We start from the raw sequence: 15,609 nt of genomic DNA on the forward strand, positions 1-15,609 counted from the left end.
TTCTGTTCTTTTTAACCTTTTATTCATCAAAGAATACAAAAAAAAATGTATGACGTTTACCCAAAAATATCAAGCAGCACAACAGTTTTCAACATTGATAATAATAAGAAGAACATTTTCTTGAGCATCAAATTAGCATATTAGAATGATTTCTGAAAGATCATGTAACACTGAAGACTGGAGTAATGATGCTGAAAATTCAGCTTTGCATCACAAGAATAAATTATATTTTAAAATATATTACGATAGAAAACTGTCATTTAAAAATATATAATATATATCAATATTACTGTTTTTACCATATTTGATCAAATAAATGCAGCCTTGGTGAATATAAAATCATATTTTTTATTTTTTTAAATACATTAACAAATCGTATTGACCCCCAAACTTTTGAACGTTAGCATACATATCATTAGCCTAACTATTATTTATCCATGTACCTCTGGATGTTCAGCGACTGAGCTTTGATAGCCTCGAACCCGGAGAAGTTAAATTTTTCGATTCTTTCTCAATTTCCCTGTGGATTTGGTAAAGTATCTTATTAGAACCCTGTGTTGAAATCTGCGTGTGTGTGTTTTGACAGGCACACCTGGTGGCTGCGTTTGAGAAGAGTCTGACGAACATGACCTGTCGCCTGCAGAGTCTAACAATGACAGCGGAGCAAAAGGTAGGAAAGGACAAACACACACACACAAATGTGAACAATAACTTAAATATTTGAATGTTTTCTGTGTTTGTTGAGACTTAATAGCATGTTCTACCAATCAAGAGATATTTGTACCGTTTTCTAGGGGGGGACTGAGTAGTCTAAGCAGTTCCACCCATCAATAAAACCATCCAGTCATCATGTAAATGTAACCTTCAGGTTAAAATGTGAAACTGCTTCCTTAATTTGCACAAAGCACCATCATCGACTTAATGAGTTCCTGCCTCTGTTAATCCCTCTTGAATAAACCATCAGAGATTACAGAGGGACGTCTTTGTTAAGATGGGACAATTTCAATTAAACCTGGAACCCTATCGTAAGCACTAGAATCTTGAGCTCTGGATCGACAGAGAGACCGTATTGTGATGGAATACGGGGCTGGAACACATGCTCGGTTCCTCGGATCAGCGGGGCGCTTATCTCCACATGTGCTTTTTTGGCAGGAAACATCTGATAGAGGAATAAGACAGCTGGTGGTACGAGAGGGAGTTTGTGCTTTGCCTACAAAAGAGTTTATGTAGGGTCAAAAACCGAAAGTGCCATGTGGCTCACTTCCTTTCTAGCGATTCAGATGTAATGCTGATTTGATATTTTAATTAGCAATGCTTGCTAGCATCACAATTATTTTTGTGCATATTTAGGGTTTGGGATTTAAACAAATCTCTGACCATAAGTGTTCAACTTTGGTGTGCAACTCTTGTCTGCATCATTTGAGCAACAGACATTAATCATAATCATGTGGCTTGTTCAGGGGAGGTGTGCTTTTACTTTTCTAAGCGATATGGGGAAATCAGTTGTGTTTATATTCAATGTAACTGTGTGTGTTGTAGGAGTCAGAGCTGGCGGAGTTGAGAGAGACCATTGAAGCATTGAAAACTCAGAACACAGATGCTCAGACGGCCATTCAAGTGGCCCTCAACGGCCCTGATCACGTTCATAAAGGTGCTGCTTGTGTAGCTACTTCAAAATCTTTCTGTTTCACAATTATTAAAGGACTATTTCAGGTTCAAGTTAAGGTGCAGTCACATTTACTGGTGAAATCCATTCATTTTAGTAAGAATCCTTGCAATCCTTGCATAGAGCTTGCAAAAGATTCCCCCACGCTGATTTCGCAATGATATCAAGTTGGTCACACAGCAAATTCGATGTGTTGACTAACAAAACACTACTTGGTTTGAAAGTGACTTCTATGTGAGCTGTGCATCATACCTTACACTATTGATGATAAACAATGAATCTTTTTTTGTCCACTAATTTTCACCGCATTTTTTGCTAATGTGACAGCACCTTTTAAACTCAATCGACAGCACTTGTCGTTTAATCGATTACCGCAAAAACTTCTTTTGTTTTTCTTTTTTTTTAAACATGATTTAAGAATGAAAAAAAACCCCACTTACTGACATTTTCTGTGTAAAGGTATATGTCATTTTACTTTTTACATTTTACATTTAACACCTAAAGCCCTAAAACAACCATAAAAATAACAATTTAAACAACTAAACAATAAATAATACACAGATTTCAGTTTTAACAGAAGAATACATGTAAGTGCTTTTGTAAAATGTTCTGCTTTTAAAATTGGCCCTATTCACTTCCATTGTAAGTTCCACTGTAACTCACGAATGTTTGTTATGTGATGATGACCGTTTGTGCGTGTGTGTATGTCTGTGTGTGTGGCAGATCTGAGGATCCGTCGACAGCACTCATCAGAAAGTATGTCCAGTATTAACAGTGCAGCCAGCCATTCCAGTATGGGTAGCGCTAAAGACGCAGACGACAAGAAGAAAAAGAAGAAAAGCTGGGTGAGTCATTGCACAAGGCTTCAGCATCACAGGCTTGTCCGCTTGTAGAATGATGACTACAACTGTGATGAAAGAGCACAGCATTTGAAAAAAAAAAGTTAAAGCAAGGAGAATATATATATATATATATATATATATATATATATATATATATATATATATATATATATGAAATGTATGAATCACTGCATTAGATGACAAAATATAAAAAATTGACGACTGCAGTCAATGTTTAAAGAGCTAAAAGAGCCGAGAACAGTTTGTAATCTTGCCGTACCGAACCAAGCTCAAGTGGAAATATAACCGTAACCGTTCCTTACTGTTCTTAGAACTGTTCGGCTTGACGGTTGCATAAATGGCTGCATAAATGGCTTCATCTTACATCTTAAAGTTTTATGTTTAGTATAGTACAAATTCGTTATATTTTACATTTGCATTTGGCTGACGCTTTTATTCAAAGCGACGATGTAATGAACATTTTCAATGTACATATTTACATTTTATTAGTTCTTGCTTTCCCTGGGAATCAAACTCATTACCTTTGCATTCTTAGCATCTAGATGGTAATGCCTTTTCCATATTTAGCAACTGTGAAACCTTGACTAACATTGTAAGAGGAAAGAAAGGTGTGTCTTTATCGTTTTCTATAATGCTTTTTTCAAATTCTTCTATGATAAAGGGATTTTTAGTTAGTCATCATTCTAGTAGTGGCATCCTCTCTAACTCGGTTTCTGCTTTGGGAACATCAAGAACACGTAGCACAAACATTTGTCATTTCACCCCCTTCCGGCTGTCTCGCCCTCTTTCACGCCCTCTCTCACACTTTCTCTGTCTTTCACTTCCTCACCACACCACCAGGGAAAGGATAGAGGAAACAAGGTGACTATAACACCCCCTCAAACTCTCCTGCATGCCCGTATGGAGGATCCGACATGCTCGTCCCATTTTTTCCCCTCAGTGGCCCTTCAAACCCCTAAACTTCCTCACCCTTCAGTTCTTGCCCTTTAAAAAAACATATCTTTATATCTTCTTTGAAGAATGCACTAATTAAGAACATCTCGCTCAGGTTGCAGACATTACCGGTGATATATTTATGGTATTAAGATGCAGTTTTGCATGTTTTACTCCTAGTCAGCTGTTCTAGTTCACTCGCAGCAATTTTACAGATTTATTATCTCCTAACGCTTGTGGGCTGTTGTTTATTCTCATTTAGGGTGTACATTAAGTCAAGAGCACTTGAGGTAAACAGCTGTTTGAGAAATAACATTGGCATTGTGTGCAGCAGTTATGGCAACTTTTCCTCGAGCTGCCCTGGACTCTTGTAATGAGAGCAGAGCTCAAACCGAGCTCATAAATACCAATCACCTCTTTATTTATGCGCCTATTAATTATTCATCAGCACAATTTGAGGCAGTGTGGTCTCTGGATTTAGACAGTCTGGAAACGCTGCTCAAAGATGAAAGACAGTGAGAAAGCAAACTAAAAAGAAAACGAGTGAGACGAGGGTTGCAAAATAATACATTCACAGCAGGGCTCAACAATAAGGATGCATTGTGAGAGAGAGTTGCGGGACAGTTTTGTTTTGCCTTCTATTAAATATAATTTAATACATATATAGAAAATGAAAATGCTTAAGGAAAATTATAAAAAAAATTCTAATATATATATATATATATAAATTCAATAATTTTTTGTCCAGTTTAACGCGTTAAAATATTTAATGCAATTAATGCAGCATCCATATTTTATGCCATCTTTTGGCTAGCGTATCATTTTATGCAAAAGCTTTTAAACCATTCAACCGCGACAAGACAAAAGAGAACTTTGTGTTGTTTCTTCATTAATTTGGAGATTAACCGTGAAATTATTACATTATAAAATATATTAAAACGCATAAAACTTGTTTTTAACTGCAATTAATCATGATTGATCACAGAAAAAATGTGTGATTAATCTAGTTATTTTAATTGATTGACAGCACTAATTATATATATATCTATATATATAATTTAATACATCATTTATATATAATACATATTATTTGTGTGTATATGTACAAAAAATGTAATGTTTAAAATCGCATTAAAAATACATATAAAATATACAAAAGTAATATGCTTGCTGTGAGTGCAGTAGCTGAATAAGTGCAAATAGTACCAGGTCAGAAAACAATGTCCTTATTGTTGAGTGCACTGATGTCAAAGGAAGTTGAAGAAATAGAGTTCCAGTCAAATGCTGTTATGTGGAATTAACTAGTTCCATGCTGACAGACACAGCCTCCATTCAGATCTATTCTAATCAAATGAACAATGAATAAATGATGCTGCTGTTCCTGAACATTCTGGTCCAGCAGTGAACGTTTCAGTCAATAGTAACAGTGAGTGTGTTTTATCCATAGGTGGCTGATTCCATCCCCGCCCAGGTTAGTGTTTTCACGTGCCACATCACTGCGGCCATTTGCCTCTGATAACCTCAAACAACCCCCCCTCCCTCCACCAACTGCCCCCCCTCCAAATCCTAGGTGTTTCCATAGAAATATGTGCATGCCACCAGCTTCCCCCAATCCCACTGACTGCCAGTACTGTATGTTTCTGCTGCTTTATTAGTTCTGCACAGTGAATTGCACAAGCAAGCTGGTATTTACCCTCTCAAAATGTTGCATTAACCTTATTTTTAACCTTTATCATAAGCTGACTGAAAATAACCATGTGATGTTTACCAGACTATTTGAATGTCTTACCTAATGATCTTTTAAGCATTATATAATGCAATAATATTTGTTGAATGAATGTTTCAGGCTACATTCAGAAAATGTGCCATGCATTTGGTTAGCACAGAAGACAATTTGTGGGGGTTTTTCTTACAGTTGCGGAGCTCCTTCAAGCAGGCCTTCAGCAAGAAAAAGACCAACAAGTCCCAATCATCTCACGATGAGTTTGAAGAGATGACTGACTCATCCCTTCCTTCTTCACCCAAACTACAACACACCAACAGACAGACCAGCCCCATCCAACCACTGCTCTCTTCACCGTCCACCACAGAGTGAGTACAGACACACATACAGTACATGCATATGCATCTCTATGAAATACAGTAGATGCTTAAACATGCACATATTTGTTATGTTTTAATGTCATTTGTTTCTATTTCAGTTACACTCTTGCATATAATGGGCCATAACACATTCAACACATTTATCACCAGTAACTTCCACTTGTTTTTCAGTGATTTTTTTTTTTTTTTTTTGCTCTCTTTTTTATTTTTATTTTTGATAATCTTACTTATATTTCATCCTTTCCCTTTATCATATCTGTATTCTGTCCTTGTTCCTCAATTTCATGTGTCTTCAGAAAGTGTTTTTGTGATAGCAAGTCCTCCCCCATTTGGATGCCAAAGAAAAAGTCAAACGGTCATGTGGTCTACAAGCACAGATCTCGGTAACGGGCACAGTGTGGCATGCTGGGAAGGATTGAGAGTGTGCAGTGACTAAAATCATTACAAAAGATCCCTTCCCCTATATTTCAGTTGCAAAACATTTCATTTGAGAAAAATATATAAAACATATATTTGAATTTAATTTGTAATGGGAGATGTACTCAAAAAAATTAACTTTTATTAAGGAGATTTTTGTAAAAACAAAACAAATAAAATAAAATAAACAAAGATTTCAATATATGCTAACAAAAAAAAGTCAAACTTGTCTATAATCGTTTAGGAATCAAATTATAGTTTACCTGAGTTATTTATTAAAATATTACTTACTATATGTCGCTTTAACTTCAATAATTTGCCTGTGCTTAAAGGCCCTTTCACACCAAGGATGATAAACTATAATGATAATGAAGATGATAATGATAACTTAAGTTTTAATAATCGTTCTAATTCTAAGAGAACAGAGAATTTTACACCACAACTATAACGATAACAACATAGAGGAACGATATTGTTGGAATCACTTTCATAACGATTTTTTTACAGCTTATGAATGATAAAAACAATGACAGCTAATCAGAATCCATCCTGCTTTAAAGAGCTTGAGCATTTAAAGCAGCAGATTACCTAACTGCAGTGAGCTTGTCATAAACAGAAAGATATTGTGCAGTGGTCTGGACACTAGTGAAGTTATCATTATAGTTATCATTATAGTTATTGTTCTTGGTTTGAACAAGCCTTAATAATAATGGACATGACGGATTCCCACTTCCTGTTTGTGTTGATCATGAGTGTGATCTCTAATGCCGCATTCCATTCAGCTCGAAATGTTGGAATTTCCTACTTAGATTTTTCTACGCAATTGAATTCCACTAAAAGTCTGACTTCTTACCAATTCACTACTCCAGTTTCACCAAGGTGTGGAGAAGTATGTCTGGCTAACATGGCGGTAACCAGGGAGCTTTACACAGTTAATGATGAACACTTGTGAACAATAGAATGCTACAAGAACGAATATCTCACGTCCAACTTTGAATGGAATGCAGCAAACGCCCCTCACAAATATAAAACACAAAGCCCAGTGTGTGAATTTGTGTGCATCAAAGTGTTTGTGCATATAAATATTCTGACCACATCTAATTCTCCAGGAGTGTGTTGTGCATTAAACCCGCCTGTGTTTTGTAGCTCTCAGTGATGTGTAACAGTGTTGTGACCCACCTCCTCCCTGTACGGTGTGTGTTTGTGCAGACTGTGTGAATGTACAGAGGCCGAGGCCGAGATTATCCTACAGCTGAAGAACGAACTGAGAGAGAAGGAGCTGAAGCTGACTGATATCAGACTGGAGGCGTTAAGCTCCGCCCACCACCTTGACCAGATACGAGAAGCCATGAATCGCATGCAGGTACACACACACACACACACACACACATACGCGCACACACACACACACACACATACGCACACGTATGCATGCTGACTCACTCTGGGCCCTGCAACATTATATCAGTGTCTTGTGAATTCGAATCCAGTGTCTTAGTGCAATTCAGTGATCTATGTATTATATTAAAATATTAGAGTATTATATTAAAATGTCATTTATGCTTGTGATGGCAAAGCTGAATGTTTAGCAGCAATTACTCCAGTCTTCAGAGTCACATGATCCTTCAGTAATTATCCTAATATGCTGATTTGGTGCTCAAGAAACCATTTTTATAACTATCAATGTTGAAAACAGTTGTGCTGTGTACCCTAAACTTTTGAACAATATTGTATAAAAAAAAATAATAAAAAAAAAATATATATATCAAAGTACTCACACAGAACACTCATGGCAGAAGTTTAAAGAATCCCACAAAGTTGATTTGTTTAAGGAACTCTTTGCCAGCAAACACTTATGCTGCATAAAACATTTGGACTGAATCATTTAAAGTCTGAAACAAGGTGATTGAATGACTAAGATCAAAGTAACTGTTGATAAAAGGGCCAAATTGCTCTAATTCCAAGATAAAACAACCAGACTGTGTTGTTCATACTCTTGAAGTATCTGTCTGAGCTTTTCCTTATAGCACTGGTTTGCTGAGCATGGCACACAAGTCTAATCTAAAGATTAACAAAATCTTTAAACTAACTTCTCACAGTCATTAAAAGCCTTAGAAACAGTTTAGAAACTTAGACAACAAAGAGCAAGTCCTAATCTTCTTAGTATGTCTCAAAAGCGTATTTCAGTTTTTGAAGTGTGTGGGAAAGTTCCTTTTTTTTCTTCTAGTCACATAATAGTATGGGTTGACTGCGTACTGTATATATGTCCAGTTAGAGAAATGTAGTTTTATTGTAGCTATCATTGTAGTTTTGAAATGACCTGTTTTTTTATGTGCAGAATGAGATTGAGCTGCTGAAGGCGGAGAATGACAGACTCAAGTCCAGTGGCAACACCACACCTGCGGCCACACCTGCTAAAACAGCCCGTCCACCTTCAGAAACCTCCAGCACGTCCTCCTCGTCCTCACGCCAATCTCTGGGGCTGTCGCTGAACAACCTCAACATCACAGACACCATTATGTCAGGTCAGGCTATGCTTCATAATTTGAACGTGGAGTTATTTGGGTCTAACCATGTTTATTTCCAGTATGCACCATCAAAATGACGCTTTAGCCATTGTTACCTTGTTTTGGGGATTGTGAAAAGTATTTGGATTGTCTTCAGATGTTAATATGTTATAAAAGTAGCTAGCATGACAATATGATGACATTTATGTATTACATAAATTAGTTTGATTGCTGTTCTCAACTCATATACTGTAGTGTACATATACTCAGGTTCGTTTTTATAGCTCATTAACTGAAAAGGAAATCCTACAATATTGTTCCTCTGTTTTGTTATCGTTATAGTTGTGGTGTGGACTATTGTTTTAGAGTTTGAGAGAGTTTGAGAACAGTCATTTAGAACTGCAATTTCTTAAGACAAATACAACCAAATCACAACACAACCTGTCAAAAAATATCATCGAAAATATCCAAACCTTTTCTGGAATCCTGGTATTGATTATTTGTATGGCTCAATGTTTTGATGATACATGGATAGACTGTGTTAAATTGGTGTTTCCTTGTGAGACTTGGTGCTATTTGGGATTTGAGGTCACAATTAAAACCGTTGCAAGCAAACTTGATACATATAATCATCTCGCCAACAGTGTCCGGAAAGTTATTTTTCAATCGGATGATTTCGTTTTCCACCAGTGTGTTCAGCTCATGGACTGCAGTGTAGATTTGCATATGTCTGTGTTATTGATGATTCTAGTGTGGCGTTAATGAAAACTCTGGCATGGGAAAGACTATTTCACAGCTGTGCGGGAAGAGAAAGAACGCAGCGAAGAGTGAAATGGCCTCTTTTCTGTAAGGGAGGATTTGAACAGTGTGCCTGTGGCCACGTTTTGGGGTGGGGTGGCGTGGACTCGCTTGCTCTCCGGCTAATTAAAAGTAGCGACTTCCTTCTCTCTCAGGACTTTGGGCTGTTTAATTGATGAAGAGATGTGTGGAGGAGCACTAGAGCGTGGGTGGACGTGTGGTGGAAGGAACGTTATCACTCCTCTGCAGAACCTCGTGCAGGATGAATACAAAGCGCCCCCCTTCTGCCCATTCACCAAGCTCCGTACAAGGCCCATCAAAGCCGCACTCCTCCACTAACAGCCCTCTTCCTTTATTTAAATCCCTGTTAAAACCAAACAGCTCAGCCCCGCAGACAACAAAGCTTAAAGCGGTCGGCGTTTAACTACAGTCAAAACTACACTTTAGTGTCTCTGTTTGCCGAATTTGTCAGCGCTGAAAAGGTTCTTCTCCCCCAGATTCCAATGACTCATTTGGCGATAAGTCTTTTGAGTTGTTCAGGCTTTGATATTTTTGTCATGCAGTGAGTTTGAAGTTCGTGTTTGTGTGCACAGATATTCTGCTGGATGATGGCTATGAGGGCAACCTACGCAAAGAGGGCAGGAGCGTCCGTATAGTGGTCATGATCAAGAGCGACTTCAACAAGACCAAGGTATAGAGTGATTTGAACTATCCTGTTTTAATTTCAGAAGCTGTTTTGAAATGAAACTACTAATAAACAATACCTCATGAGCATCATTTCATATCCTCTCGTCATCTAAGGCAATGCAGAAGAAAGTGTATCTGATTGGCTCCATTGGCGTCAGTGGAAAGACCAAGTGGGACGTGTTGGATGGTGTAATACGACGCTTGTTTAAGGTGCCAGTTTAGCCTTTTGGAAATATATTTCAGTTCCAATATTTCTGATCTAACAGATTAATTTTCTTGCATTAAGGAGTATGTGTTCCGTGTGGACCCGTTGACCAGTCTGGGCCTGAATTCGGATAGTATAGTGTGCTACAGGATGGGGGATGTGGTCCGATCTCATGCTTCTGAGGTGCCTGAACTGTTGCCCTGTGGATATCTGGTGGGCGACAACAACGTCATCACTGTCACCCTCAAAGGTGAGGAACCTAAAAAGGTTCTTGTAGGGTCCTAAAAGAGGTCAAATGTGCAGCAAAGATTTGAAGTAAGTCAAATGTCTTTGTGTTTATGTACTGTAGGTGTGAAGGAGGGCAGTATTGATGACTTGGTGTTTGATACATTGATCCCTAAACCCATCATTCAACGCTATTTGAACCTGCTGATGGAGCACCGTAGAATAATTTTGTCCGGTCCGAGTGGAACTGGCAAATCTTACCTAGCCACTAAACTGGCTTACTTCATCATCTCCAAGACTGGTCGAGAGGTAACCGACACTAATTTGGCGAGCTTCAACGTGGACCAGAAATCCAGCAAGGTATGTATTTCCATTTTGGGAGGCATTCATTTTAAATGGTTCCTATTATGCCCTATACAAAGTCTTGATTTTGTTTTGGGGGTATACTAGAATAGGTTTTCATGCTTGATTGTGCAAAAAACAAATTATTTTTTTTACATATTTTACATTACTGCAGCTCCTCTCTTCCCAGTGTGACTCAAATGCCCATTTAGTTCCTGTTTCAAGAAGCCCCTCCTTCTGAAATAGAAAATATGCTCTGATTGGTCAGCTGGCCCAGTATGTTTTGGTTGGCGAACCGCTTAGAGCGTGTTACGGAAATGTCATGCCCCTGACCATAATGGTAAAATGGTAATTGCGCCGTCTCTCAGGAGAAGCTTTTGTGCGTATTCGGCATTGTACTCATTTAGGTTCACAAGATCCGGAAGAAGTGTGATGTAGTGAAAAATTGCTAACATATAATCCCACACTAAACTCATGCCATTTGTCTATAGTTGCCAATATGCTCAAAATAAAAAAGTTAGAAATGTTTCGAAAGCGCCACAGACTTGCACATTTTGGGGAAATCAACCTGTGAATGACTTTGATTGTTACCTTTTAAAGTAATGACAAAGCTTTGTGTTTGCTCAAACCAGGATCTTCGGCAGTACCTCTCTAGCCTGGCCGAGCAGTGCAACACAGAGGAGTGTGAGATCGAGCTCCCCACCGTAGTTATTCTGGATAACCTCCATCATATTGGCTCCCTCAGTGACATCTTCAATGGATTCCTCAACTGCAAATACCACAAATGGTGATGATTCCTATTGTTACCCCAAACTTTTAAAATATATTTATTTAGCTTTTAAGCAATAAAATACAAGAGATCATCAATATTGTAAGTATACACTACCCCCCCAAATTTTTTTTTAAGAAATTAATACTTTTGTTCAGCAAGAACACATTAAATTGATCAAAAATGAAAGTAAAGACATTTATAATGTTACAAAATATTTCTGTTTTTTTTTAAATGCTGTTCCTTTTAACTTTTTGTTCAACAAAGAATCTGATTTCAACTGTTGTCAGCATTAATAATAAGAAGAAATGTTTCTTGAGTACCAAATCAGCCTTTTAGAATGATTTCTGAAGGATCACAATACTTCACAATATTACTGTAAATACTGTTTCCTATATGTATTTTAGCTGTATTGACCAATCAGCATTTCTTACTGGCACTGTCTATTTTATACCACAGTTTGACACCCATTATAGTGGATTTTCCTTGGGTATCTGAAACTGAGCAGATGAATTGCATCTAATTATGTGCATCTGTCCCTTCCACAGCCCGTATGTCATAGGAACTATGAACCAGGGTGTGTCCTCATCTCCAAACTTGGAGTTGCATCACAACTTCAGGTACTGTGTTCAATGTCAATGTAGCAGATGGTTTTGAACAAGACAAACAGCATCTGATGATTGTTATTCTAGCTTTTCTCCACATGGGGGCCATAAGTGATCATATTTTACATTTGTCACTTGCACACATACAGTACACAAATCTTTCCAGTCATGTTCTCAGTGTAATATCCGACCATCAACCCCTCAGGTGGGTGCTGTGTGCCAACCACACTGAGCCGGTGAAGGGCTTCCTGGGCCGATTCCTGAAAAGAAAATTGATTGAAACTGAGATTGATAAGAACATGCGCAGCAACGACCTCATCAAAATCATCGACTGGATCCCCAAAACCTGGCAACACCTCAATTCCTTCTTAGAGGCTCACAGCTCCTCAGACGTCACTATCGGTAATAAACACAACACACAAGCCAATTAACATATTTGATTTGGTTGTTTGCCCAGAGATGTTAAATCATGTTGCTTCCAGGTCCTCGACTGTTCCTGTCCTGTCCAATGGATGCGGACGGCTCACGTGTGTGGTTTACTGACCTGTGGAACTATTCTCTAGTGCCATATCTACTGGAAGCAGTACGAGAAGGACTGCAGGTACACATTTAACCACACACGCTCATGTATTATGGGTATTTCTTACAATTTATACCTAAAACCTTTTTTTTTGTTTATCACTCCAGCTGTATGGTAAGAGGGCGGCATGGGAGGACCCTTCCAAATGGGTGATTGACACCTACCCTTGGAGCTCGGCCTCCCTGCAGCATGAAGGCCAGTCTCTGCTGCAGCTGCGGCCCGAGGACGTGGGCTATGATGGCTACACTTCCTCTAAAGACGGAGCCACCTCCAAACAAGTATCTCAGAGTGACACAGAGGGAGACCCACTGGTAAAGATAGCTTCATAAAACACAGTTCATTTTGATATGCACTACCGTTCAAAAGTTTGGAGTCGGATTAAACATACAGTAATATTACTATTCTAACTTAATTTAATAATTCATTCCTGTGATGGCAAAGCTACATTTTCAGAAGCCATTACTCAAAGTCTGCAGTGTCACATGATCCTTCAGAACTTATTTTAAAAAAAATGTAATACCCCCCCATCAAAGTTCTTTGAAAATAGAAAGTTCATAAGAACAGCATTTATTTGAAATGAAAATCTTTTGACAGGTTATAAATGTCTTTACTGTCACTTTTGATCAATTTAATGCATCCTTGCTGAATAATGTTTTTGTTTTTTTAAACATACTCCAAACTTTTGAATGGTATTGTATACTGTAAGTTATAAGATAATAAGAACTACAGTACTAAATCACTAGTCATGCAAAATAACTAGGTATTTTTCTAGACTAGGAACTGCCCAAGAGCAGCAAGGTGAAACATGGGCAATATTTGAGTAGGGGGAAATGAATGCAGATTTTTCAGGCTACCATTTATATGTGTATTTGTAAGGATAGCTGACATGTATCCATATGTTTACACATTCAAAAAGGAGAACTGAAAAATTCTGCATAGAAATTATAACGTTTACAGTGCAATCTAGATCAAATGCTCACATATATTTCCAAAATGTCCATGAATAATAAAGACTTGGTAAATGAAGCTGCTTTGATACAATCTGTATTGTGAAAAGCGCTATACAAATAAACTTGACTTGACTTGACTTAAATATAAAGTCACAAAATCCTTGTCCTTGTGGGGAATTATTTTTGGTCCCCATGAGGAAACAAGCTTATAAATCATAAAGAATTAGTTTTTTTGAAAATGTAAAAATGCAGAAAGTTTTGTGTGATGTGCAGGTTTAGGGGTAGGGTTAGTGTAAGGGGACAGAATATACAGTTTGTACAGTATAAAAAAACATTACGCCTATGAAGAGTCCCCACAAAGATAGTAAACCAGACATGTGTGTGACAAAAAGTGAGAGAATTAAAACAAAACAGCTCTCTCCCACCCTCCTGTGGACATAACTGTAATGCAAGAGTCTGAATGAGCAATACGAAATAAACGTCCTCTAGGTGGCAGCACTTAGTACATGCAATGTGACCGACTGTGTTCATGAATCAGGACACATGGGCAGAACAAAAGTCTTTGTAAATAATACATAAAACCATTTGTATGTAACTTATTGCATTCAGTTCAGCTGAGAATGGCTTTAGGAACACTTATACACAGAAATTTGTTCTGTTCGTATTTCATAAATAAAGCCCATCTCAAAAAGCCATTTTACACATATTTATTAGTGCTAATTTCATTGTCATAATATTATAATAATGACTGTGGTTCCCTGAGGTCAAAAGTTAAACAAATGCACAAATTTTGCACTGTCTCATCTTGCTGTCTCCTCTCATTTCTTTTTTTTTTTTTCTGAGAACAGACGTTCAGAGATTATAAGGTGACAGAACTGCTGTTGTTTGTTTAAATATCAGTGATTAGTTTGATCTAGTTCAGTCTGATAACGCTTGTGTTTATAGATTTAAGGATTTTAATGTTGTAGTGTTTCTCTCTATTGTGTCTATGTGAATGATGAGGTACAAACGTTTCCTTCTATCTGTGTTTGTTCCAATATCTGTCTGTTCAACTAGTGTTACAGTGGTCATTGATGTCAAATGAGTGTTGTGTAAACACCATTAGTTTCGTGCTTCGTGGCTGTGTTTTTGAACATCACTAGTGTGTTTGTGTGAGTTCATTACAACTGTAGTAGTGTGTTTGTTTGTTTGTTTGTTTGTTTGTTCAGCACAGACCAGTGTTGGGGAATGATACATTTCAAAGTAACATGGTAAACTATTGCATGTGCCCTAATCAAAAGGACTTATTTCAAAAACATTCCGTGTTACTTTTGTGTGTAAATTAAAGGTGCCGTCATATTTACCATTGTTCGGCGAATTTTCGCGAGCGAAATCCAGTCGCATCAGCGCAAGCGAGATTCCATTGCATGAGGGCAAACATTTCCCTCACAGATTTCGCAACCCGTTCAAGTTGATCAGGCAAATTCGCCACGATGACTAACAGAACACTGCTTGGTTTGAAAGTGACTTCTGTTTGAGCTGAGCTTCATTTATCGCTATACTATTGGCAATAAACAATGGAGCTTTTTGTCTGCGAAATTTTGCGAATGTGACACACCTTAACGTCTCAACAACTTTTGTGATACTGTTAGTCACTGCCTGACACCGTTTCTTTCAGAACAGTAAAACTATTCTTGGCTATTTTTTTTTTTATATAGTTTGCAACATTAATTACATTGTTTACAACAATCTAGTGATCTAGAACATGAATACATTTAAATTGTATTTGTCAGTAAATAAATACGGAAGTATACTTGGATAATGGTGGGAGAAAAAAAACAAATTACGAACTTGTTACTCTTGAAAAGTAACTTAATTACATCAATTTGTTACTTGTAACATGTTACCCTGGCACTGACTGTTACACAGCGATATTGAGGAACATCTTCCGCATCGCAAATATATGTGTTTGTCCTTCTC

At 37.6% G+C, this 15,609-nt stretch overlaps 1 protein-coding gene and 1 long non-coding RNA gene across 7 annotated transcripts in view; both read left to right on the top strand.

Moving 5' to 3' along the window:
* The window catches only part of nav3 (neuron navigator 3), a 315,297-nt gene that overhangs the window by 296,598 nt on the left and 3,090 nt on the right, over positions 1 to 15,609 (top strand). For 5 of the 6 annotated variants that reach the window (XM_082168169.1, XM_082168166.1, XM_082168165.1 and 2 more), the window contains 16 exons: positions 587 to 670; positions 1,540 to 1,651; positions 2,390 to 2,511; positions 4,910 to 4,933; positions 5,378 to 5,553; positions 7,192 to 7,345; positions 8,321 to 8,507; positions 9,881 to 9,978; positions 10,089 to 10,184; positions 10,261 to 10,429; positions 10,529 to 10,764; positions 11,379 to 11,533; positions 12,064 to 12,135; positions 12,326 to 12,522; positions 12,603 to 12,721; positions 12,808 to 13,011. In XM_082168169.1, the coding sequence (XP_082024295.1) occupies positions 587 to 670; positions 1,540 to 1,651; positions 2,390 to 2,511; positions 4,910 to 4,933; positions 5,378 to 5,553; positions 7,192 to 7,345; positions 8,321 to 8,507; positions 9,881 to 9,978; positions 10,089 to 10,184; positions 10,261 to 10,429; positions 10,529 to 10,764; positions 11,379 to 11,533; positions 12,064 to 12,135; positions 12,326 to 12,522; positions 12,603 to 12,721; positions 12,808 to 13,011 (2,205 nt within the window). The remainder of the gene's footprint in view (positions 1 to 586; positions 671 to 1,539; positions 1,652 to 2,389; positions 2,512 to 4,909; positions 4,934 to 5,377; positions 5,554 to 7,191; positions 7,346 to 8,320; positions 8,508 to 9,880; positions 9,979 to 10,088; positions 10,185 to 10,260; positions 10,430 to 10,528; positions 10,765 to 11,378; positions 11,534 to 12,063; positions 12,136 to 12,325; positions 12,523 to 12,602; positions 12,722 to 12,807; positions 13,012 to 15,609) is intronic. The other variant, XM_082168167.1, reaches the window with a different exon arrangement.
* LOC309497936 lies at positions 13,021 to 15,455 on the top strand. The gene is made up of 2 exons (XR_014205769.1): positions 13,021 to 14,130; positions 14,265 to 15,455. It is a non-coding gene; the product is annotated as an uncharacterized lncRNA (long non-coding RNA).

The sequence above is a fragment of the Leuciscus leuciscus genome (assembly GCF_965113295.1).
Source record: "Leuciscus leuciscus genome assembly, chromosome: 4".
Taxonomy (NCBI): domain Eukaryota; kingdom Metazoa; phylum Chordata; class Actinopteri; order Cypriniformes; family Leuciscidae; genus Leuciscus; species Leuciscus leuciscus.